At 42.3% G+C, this 9447-nt stretch overlaps 1 protein-coding gene across 4 annotated transcripts in view; it reads left to right on the top strand.

The window, feature by feature from the left end:
• Positions 1-3775: 3775 nt before the first annotated feature.
• THADA (THADA armadillo repeat containing) overlaps positions 3776-9447 on the top strand; it is a 151930-nt gene continuing 146258 nt past the window's right edge. For 3 of the 4 annotated variants that reach the window (XR_009557388.1, XM_060273043.1, XM_035111204.2), the window contains exons 1-3: positions 3776-4034; positions 7304-7403; positions 9299-9393. Coding sequence is in view for 3 of the 4 variants with exons in the window: in XM_060273043.1 (XP_060129026.1) it covers positions 7328-7403; positions 9299-9393 (171 nt within the window). In the remaining variant the exon portion in view is untranslated. The remainder of the gene's footprint in view (positions 4035-7303; positions 7404-9298; positions 9394-9447) is intronic. The other variant, XM_035111205.2, reaches the window with a different exon arrangement.

Raw genomic sequence — 9447 nt, 5'->3', positions numbered from 1 at the left:
CGGATCCCACAGGTCAACTTTGCTAGATCCCACAGGTCAACAATCAAACATTTTCATATGCCACTCCTCAATTGTTGGTAACTCATGTAATTTCCAATTTTGGGCTAATAATGTCCTCACCGCGGTTGTGGCATACATAAATAGTCTCTTATCCCCCTTTGCTATTTCCTCTCCCATTCGTCCAAGTAAAAAAGCTTCGGGTTTTTTGGGGAAAGTGTACTTAAACATCTTTTTTCAACTCATATATCATTTCCCAAAATCCCTTTACTTTCTCGCATGTCCACCACGTATGATAAAAATCATTTCCAGCATGTTTTGCTACTCATTCTGTACATTTTTGCTAATATTACTGGTGCTAAATACAATCTATACATCATTTTCATTACATTTTCTTTCAAAGCGGTACATGCAGAAAATTTCAATGTTTCATTCCACAGTTTCAACCACACGTCATACTCAATATTGTACCCAAAATCTCCTGCCCATCTTATCAAGCCTTTTAAGACTTTTTATGGGCAGTTTATGTTTCTTTACCCATGTTGTTTCTACTTTCCATTGCTTTATATAACCACAAAGATAGATAGAAAAACCCCTGGTTATCATTAATAGTTTTAATAAATAACAAAACAGAACATTCATTCATCCCACAAGCACCACTAGGATCTCTTGCCCTGTTTCCTAATATATCTCCACACAAAAGTCTGTGTATGGAGCCCACATAAAAGAGAATTTTCCCTCTTGTTATCTATGAAAGGTTGCTTTTGGGTACACTGCCAGCATAGATTAATCTTCATACTGGATATGGAGAATGCTCCTTCCAGTATTGGAGCAGCCTTTTTGCTGCTATTAATGCACTTACACTGCCTTTCTGTCAAATCCTATAGTACGGGGATATAATTTAACAAGATATATACATACAAAAACCCCAGAGTTCTCTCCAGTACTAAGTAAAATCAGAATTCTACTGATCAGAATTGGGCCACCACCAAGCAAGACCGGACCATATGAATCAACGAAACCTGTGCTGTGTTCAGCACCAACATGTATATCTCAAATGTGCCTTTCAAAAAGGCAGTAAGAGATCCAATGTGCTCTGAGTATCATTTTTGTTGTTGTCCTAAATGCAGTTTTAGATCTAAGAACTCAACTGTACAGAAGTCAAAACAGCCTTCCATTGCTGCTCATGCATCAAGCATTCCAGTGGTATGGCTGAAGTTTTTTTAGAGGCAGTAGTAAATTCTGAACTCAGAATTTGTTATTGTGAAGGGAAAATGCCTTCCCCACATTTCAGAATACTGTTGCTCACCAACAGATTTTAAGGAAACCGAACTCGTCCTACTGTTTTCTCTATCGTTCATTTTGTGGCGGTTGTGTATATTTCTAGCAAGAGCAGCCGTGTGGATTTTTTTTTTCAACTCTTACACTCTCACGAGTCCCTTCCGATCCTATGATTCATATTTGTAAATAAATGGAAATCTGATCATACAAACTACCACTATCTCTCCCTAAACTTGTGCATACCAGAGTTTATTGTGCATTAGAATCTGCCTGGGTAACCAATGATGCAGTTCTGTGTATACTTCCTGAAACCGAGAAACCATGGCTATTTTCTCTCTCTGTTAAACCTTTAGATTTGTACATAAGCAGCTATTCATTCAGTACATCATATATCCTGGGCATGACTTTTTTTTTTTTAAAGCCCTTCAGTCCAAACTGGAACTTCTACATCCACTCCCATTGGAAGTGGCTTGCCCAGTCTAAGCTGCCCAGCGTGGCTGGGGCAACCCAGTCAGGTGGGCGGAGTACAAATTATAAAATGATGATGTGATTTTTACCAGAGATACCAAGGGGCGGAGTGGATGATGGGGGAAAAACAAGTCACTTGTGGATTTGTCACTACCAACTTTAAGAGGATTTGGTCTTTGTGGTATTTTGAATCTCTGGCAGAAAGGCAATGTATAAATGACATCTTTTGCAAACTATTTTAAATTTAAAAAATGGTATTGTTGGTAGGTGAGAAATTTGAGAGTACATTTCTTAGCACTTTGGTGCCACACAGTGGTAAAACTCTGCAGGACAATGAAAAATTATCTTTTAGGAAAAGTACTTGTCTCTTTTTACTATGCAAAAGTGAACATATTAACAACTTCAGAAACATGGAAATTAAAATATAGTCTACCAAACATTTAATGTAATTAGTAACTCTAAAAAATATTAATACTCAACCAATATTTGGTCTGAGCTACATTGTAATGTTATACTCCAATAAATCAAAAGACACACTACAAGGTGCTTTAACAATCTGAGCAAAAAGTACGTATGTGAAAATGATCAATGTTTAAATGGCCTCTAAATTATGACAGGAATCTGAACAAATGCAACATTTGGATGAAAGTATATTAAAAAAAGACACACACATACCAGTGCTAATGGACCTCTGAAGCTAGGTAAAAACTGTGGTTAATCACCAATGCACTTATTTAAAGTGGTGCCCCTCATATGGCTGATGTGGTTATGTTGCTGTATAGGTTGACTTCATATTGTTACATTTAAAATTTGCTTTATTGTATTTTAATGTTGTTCCTTGCTCTGGGATTGTGTGAACAATGAAGAGCGGATTGTAAATAATGCACAAGTGAATGAAGAAGCTTGTTTTGAAGATTATGCTGCCAATGTTTGGGTGCCTTTCAAACTGAGTAAGGATTGTAACTTTGCTTGAAAGCACTGGAAAATTAAAACCCAAATTTGTCCAATGGAATAAGGAGCGCACATATTAAATTGAAAACTATGTGACAGATCCAAGCAGGTACACCACCTATATACTGTACTTAGGCTGCAATCTTATGCCCACTATTTGGTAGGATAATGCAATTTCTATGCACACTTACTTGAAAGTAAGCCCATAGGACACAGTGGGATTTATGTCCAACTAAACACAAATAGGAGGACTGAGCTGTAAGAGCACAATCCTTGTCAATCGACAATTTCTCATGTACAGAATTACAATCTAGGCCGCACAGACTGACACCCCCCCCCCCCCGCCGAAACCTTGCCAAGTTTGGGACACAAGTATCCTAACTGCTGATGTGTACCGAATTTGGTTCCCGTAATAAAAATCAACCTGCCGGACATCTTTGGCTGGCACGGTGTTCTACTTTGAAAACTCAGTTTTGATTGTCTGAATACGGAAGTTACGGAATAAAGTGTTGTTCTGGGCAGTACAGTAGCGCAAAATGTCACAGTTTGCAAGCTTAAAACTACTTTTTTATGTTACCGAGAAGAACTCTTTATTTCTTAACCTCAAAAGTAACTCCCGCGGAATTCAGCCAGAGTCGCCTCGTCCTCCCGTGGATGGTACAATGTCCAAACTCGCCTGCTGCATTGAACACATTTAACTCCGGGGGCAAAAACGCTTCGGGGTCGGACTGTCAGTCTTATTGAACTCCGTGGGACTTTCTCTCTCCCAAGCAGGCACGCAGAGGATTGGGCACTTTTACCTCCACTGCAGGGCAGAGACATAGCTGCCAAGTTTTCCCTTTTCTCGCGAGGAAGCCTATTCAGCATAAGGGAAAATCCCTTAAAAAAAAGGGATAACTTGGCAGCTATGGGCAGAGAGGATATTATTGAGGAGGGAGCTGAGTCCTGCCCAGGTGCTTCGCTGGACTGCAACTCCCATCAGCCCCACTCAGCAATGGCCAAGGGCCAGGCATGATGGGAATTGTAGTCCAAAGGCACCCGGCGAGCCTCAGGTTCCCCACCCCCGTTTTACGGCCTTCCATTCCTCCCTTGAGCCGGCTCCGAGTGGCTCCTCCAGGCCCGCGCCTCGGCCTCCCCGTTTCCCCGGCTGGCTGAGTCGGTCCGCGGCGCATCCAGCGCGCTCGGCCGGGGCATCCCCGCGCCCGCCTCCGGGCTCAAGAGGAAAGACGTGGCTCGGCGGGCGGAGCGTTGCCTGTCTGCTCCTCCGGCCCCTCGCGGCGAGGAGGCGGCACCACCAGCAGCCGGCGGAGGAGAGACTGGCGGGGCCGATCTGGGCGGTAAGCAGCGGGAGGCGCGTAAAAGCGCGCGGCGGGGGAGCTCTCTTGGCGAGGGGGGCGCTTCCCTGGATGTGTTGCAGGTGGGGCGTCTCGTGCATTTTTAAAACTACCCCCTCCAAAACAACAACAACAACAAACACCCAGTAAAGGATTATTGGGGACGCTAAGCTGTTCCCTAAATCTTGCTCCAAAACAGCAGGGTCTTCTTCCTCCTCCTCCTCCTCTGCTTTGCACCGAAGAAAACCGCTCCTGGGCCTCGGGGCCACGCGATGTAACGCGCCGCTCATAAAGCCCAATCTGATCAAGCGTACACGCTGTGTACCTTTAAGGGACATCGGAAGCGCAATAAAAAAATTCATTCCAGTAGCACCTTAGAGACCAACTAAGTTTGTCATTGGTATGAGCTTTCGTGTGCATGCACACTTCTTCATATCGGAAGCACAGTTCCTTTTCGGCCCCTCCCTCCCTCAAAGAATTCTGGGCCCTGTAGTTTATTAAGGGTTGCAGGGAATTGTATTTTGGCGAGGGGTAAACTACAATGCCAAGGATTCTCTGAGGGAGAGGATGTGCTTTGTATGCGCCTTAATGGTATAGTGTGGTACACAGCCATTCTCATTGATCCAACCTCGAAAGTGCAGTGCAGGTGGTTGTATAATTAGGCTGCAATCCTCATCATGCTTAGAAGTCGTTCCCATTGAATTAATTACAGGTAAGTAACCGTGTTGGTCTGACGTAGTAAAAAATAAATAAATAAAAAATCCTTCCAGTAGCACCTTAGAGACCAATTAAGTTTGTCATTGGTATGAGCTTCCGTGTGCATGCACACTTCTTGCACACGAAAGCTCATACCAATGACAAACTTAGTTGGTCTCTAAGGTGCCATTGAATTACCGTAAGTGTGGCTTACTTATGGCTAAATGGAGATAGGATTGCCGCCTTTGTGGTGAAGAAGAGGCGCCGAGTCCTCTCCCTGCACTCCATTGTGATGTGTGGAGATTTGTGCAACTTGCTGCCATGAGATGTGATGGCCGCCAGTCATTTATGGCTATGTAGGTATCTTTGTTGATCATATACCCAAGCATACTTTACCTATGGAGTGGCTAATAAAACAGGCGGAATATATATAATAAATTGTCCAGTAGCACCTTAGAGACCAACTAAATTTGTTCTTGGTATAATGAAACAGAGTAATTCGTGAAAAAATCTATAACAATAATAAGAGCAAATAAAACAATTGCATTCAATAAAAACGATTGCTGTAATGTCTTGCTTGTCGGATTCCCTGGGTTGATTGGGGAGCAGGGTGCCGGACTAGATTTTTATCTGATCTGGTGAGGTTCTTCTGATGTTCAAATCGGACTGATCACCGGTGCTGAAAAGAGGGAGACCAGTTAAAACATTCTGCAGAATCCGGGGTGGTTAACAATTATTTTTCCAGATGTTGTTGGACTCAAACTCCCACCAGCCCCAGTAGCATGGTCACTGGTCGGGGATGATCAGAGTTGTCCCGCAATATCTGGAGAGCCACAAATTAGCCACCCCTCCGATAAAGGAATTTCTTGGAATTTTCTCTTCTATTCTGCAGGTTAGACTGTTCCCCCATCACAATGTATGTGGGTGTGGAAAGTGAGGCAAGTCAGGGAAGAGAGTTCAAGCCAACCTCTCTAGCATCCTATTTTGGTGTACAGGGTGGTGGGTTTTTTTGGGGGGGGGCATTCAAACATACAATTTCCCACTTGCAACGTGAAGGGAAATGAAATAACTCTACCATTTGATGCTGCTGAATGTGCAGACTGGCCTAAATTCTGGGGCTATAAACCAGGCACCCCCAAACTTTGGCCCTCCAGATGTTTTGGACTACAATTCCCATCTTCCCCGACCACTGGTCCTGTTAGCTAGGGATCATGGGAGTTGTAGGCCAAAACATCTGGAGGGCCGCAGTTTGGGGGTGCCTGCTATAAACCATGGTGAACACTGGCTCAAATTAAACTCAGGCAAGTTTTGGAATGAGGGGAACCTGTGGGTGGTTTCTGTGGCTGTATGAGAGTCAGGGACATAGCATTCCCTCTAGCTGCTGTCGACTGTTGTCCTTACATGTTCACCAACGCCACAGGTCATTAAAAAGTGTATTTATGGGTAGCTGTTGGAATCTAGATGGAGTTTAGAAGGTTAATGGAGTTTAGAAGATGGATGGTATTTCAGGGAAACAGATCTTATTCATCTAAGCGAAGAAACAGATCTGTTCATTCCAAGGAGTAGCTATTGTAGGGAATGTCACAGAATTGATTTAAGGGCAGGTCTGTGTTGCCCCCAGATAAAGATTACACACTGCAAACATTATCCACGTGTCAATACTCCCATGCAGCAGTGGTAACATATAGACCCTCTGAGAGTTTCCATGCTAAGAATTTATATTGATGCTGGTTCTGTACTGGATTCTATTTTTTATTTTTTTAATGCATTGAATGTTTGAGTCATAACAGAGATTTGTTCTAATTGATTTATGGAAGCATGTCCAGTATTGAATTGGAGAGCATAACCACAGAACCAATAGCTTACAGTTTTATGATTTACAAGCCTATCTCATTCAGGCTGATATGGTCGTGAACAAAACAATCACCTAGTTTAGTGCAAACTAGCACAACTTAGTGCAAATGAGCAAACATGCAGGTTTCCAGTGTGAAGGTCACTGCCATAGTGCTGCTGCCTCGTTTCTGCTTTTTTTGTGCTAACAGAGGCTAAACCAGGCACCCCCAAACTTCGGCCCTCCAGATGTTTTGGACTACAATTCCCATCATCCCTGACCACTGGTCCTGTTAGATGGGGATCATGGGAGTTGTAGGCCAAAACATCTGGAGGGCCGCGTTTTGGGGATGCCTGGGCGAAACTATGGTTTGCTTTGTGTTACTTTGAACCCAGGCTTGTGTTTTGTCTTAGGTAAACAAACCATGAGCCCAGTTTGTGCTGAAGTCTTGGGATGGAACCCAATGGCCACCTGTGTTTTGCTGGAGTTTGCAATCAAGTTTTTATATTATGGATAGAAAGCATTACCCATTGGTGAATTATGGATGAAAAATCTCAGACTACCGGTAGCTCATAGGGTCTATGAATATTTTCTGAACTTCTTGTGCAGCGTACGTATAAAAAAAACCAACTGCCACAAACTTTTTGCAGAACACAAAGGTGAACGGAAATTAAACAGTCTTTACTTTTAAATTGTGCATTTAAAACAGTGTTGGTACCAAGTGTCAACTTATAATCTTTTTCAGTAGGCAATTCTTTAATCTACCAAAATGGTTTTAAAGAAGAAGAAAGAGATTCAGGTTGATGCCTTTGTTCTTGATCACCAACAGCTTGAAAGACTTCACTGTAAGTATAATTAAGTTGTTTAGTTTGTCTCTCTAGACGTATTTCAGTGGTACTATAATGACTTTTAAAATCCAGTCCTCTTGATGATACCTTTTTAACTTAAAAAGAAAAAACAGCCCTTTTCATGTACTGTAGTTTATATGCTCTTCCCACCCCATTTTGAAAGAGTTTCTGCACTGAAGATCAAAATTAAAGGGAAGCATTCCAGAATGCTTGATTTTGTTATTTGATAATTCTCCTTAAAGAATGTATTGAGGATGCCCTTGAGACACTTCCCTAATTTTTTTGGGGTGTGTGTGTGTAGAAAGTCGGTAGAAAGTAGATCCTGTGGGAATTGTAATTCTTGTAAAATTTGCTAAATATTGTGAATAATAATAATAATAATAATAATAATAATAATAAATACCCTGCCCATCTGGCTGGGTTGCCCTAACCCAGTGGTGGCCAAACGTGGCCCTCCAGCTGTTTTGGGACTACAGTTTCCATCATCTCTGACCACTGGTCCTGTTAGCTAGGGGTGATGGGAGTTGTAGTCCAAAAACAGCTGGAGGGGCCAAGTTTGGCCACTCCTGCCCTAGCCACTCTGAGCAGCTTCCAACATACATAAAAACATAATAAAACATTAAACCTTAAAAAGCTTCCCTTTAGGTTATATAGTTATATAGTTAATCATCTCCTTGACATCTGATGGGAGGGTATTCACAGGGCTGAACTCATTCTGTGCAGTAGTAGAGCCTTAGGTAGCACTTGGGCAATGTGTCTCAGAACAAGTAGACCCCACTCCTATATCTTCTTCAGGAAACTATATTTTCGTCTTTAATGCAGCACCTGTCCACGAATTGGATCTAGACATCTGTCAGTGGAGTTTCACTTGTGGAATGTTCCTGTAAAAGAAAGAAGGAGAAGTGGTTTTCATCCATTCTCCCAGCAAGCCCTGACATTCCCTGAAAAGCAATTATGTGAGGTTGAGGAACTCTCTGGAATAAATGAGAGGTGGCAAAGGAGACTGGAGGAGGGAAAATGCAGGAATTGGTGAACACTGGTTTCCCTCACCCCTCTTTCCAGTTGTGGAAGCCTCTGTTGGATCATAGCTTCTTCTGTGAACTGGAAATGGAAAGACTGTACTGGATTCAGAGCATTAGTTTCAGAGCAGAGAAAAATAAAAAATATGCAGTGTATGAGCAATTGACAAGGGGGAGTCACCTCAATGAAGGTTGTTGATGGACTGCCACTCCAGTCAGCCCCAGAAGTTACCATCTAGCAGCAGCTGGTGGTCGATAGGCTTCCCATCTCTGGCCTGCAATGTGATCCGCCATCTTAGCTTGTAACTGCTGGGAATTCATTATGAGAGATCCTCTCCTTTTAGCTGTAAGCAGGCTACAGTGGTAGCTGCCTTGTGTCATGGTTACAGCTTAAGACACGATTGGGCTGCGCTACTGCATTTTCCAAATTATTCTTGGTTTGTTCTTTGCCTGAAGTTTCTTTGCTGTGAACCCAAATGATGTTTTCAAGTTGGGGTGATTTTTAGTGGACCTTCTACGTTCTTACAGTTGTTGGATTCAATACAGAAGATGCTTAATACGTCTCTAATAATTGCCCGGAAATAAGAACTTCAGCAGGTGTGTTCTTGCTGATCATAGTGGTGGAAGAAAGCAACTTTTGAAATTATTTGTCCTTGTAATGGCACAAGTTCTCATTTGATCTGTCAACTTGCAATAGGAAACAGAAGTATATGTGTTAATGGGTGTTTCAAGTGTTTGGGTCAGTGAATCATTCACCCCTCCATAACAGAAAAGATTTAGGAATTGGCATTTATAATACGCACATGATGATAGAATATTAAAGGTTTTCTTCTCTTTCTTTCTTTCTTTCTTTCTTTCTTTCTTTCTGCATAGCTTTTGCAGATGCTGAAGGACAAAACCTAGCCTCTCTGCTGCTTCATTGTGCGTTGTTACCTGATGGCATCCAGCAAATCCATTGTGTCAAGCAGGTTTGATTTTAGTAGCATTAAAAATAGTAACATGGAAATGTGTAAAGGAGAGCT

The sequence above is a fragment of the Zootoca vivipara genome, chromosome 3 (assembly GCF_963506605.1).
Source record: "Zootoca vivipara chromosome 3, rZooViv1.1, whole genome shotgun sequence".
Classification (NCBI taxonomy): Eukaryota; Metazoa; Chordata; class Lepidosauria; order Squamata; family Lacertidae; genus Zootoca; species Zootoca vivipara.
The sequence above is the reverse complement of the archived record's forward strand: the minus strand, read 5'-3'. Positions and strand labels throughout refer to the sequence as shown.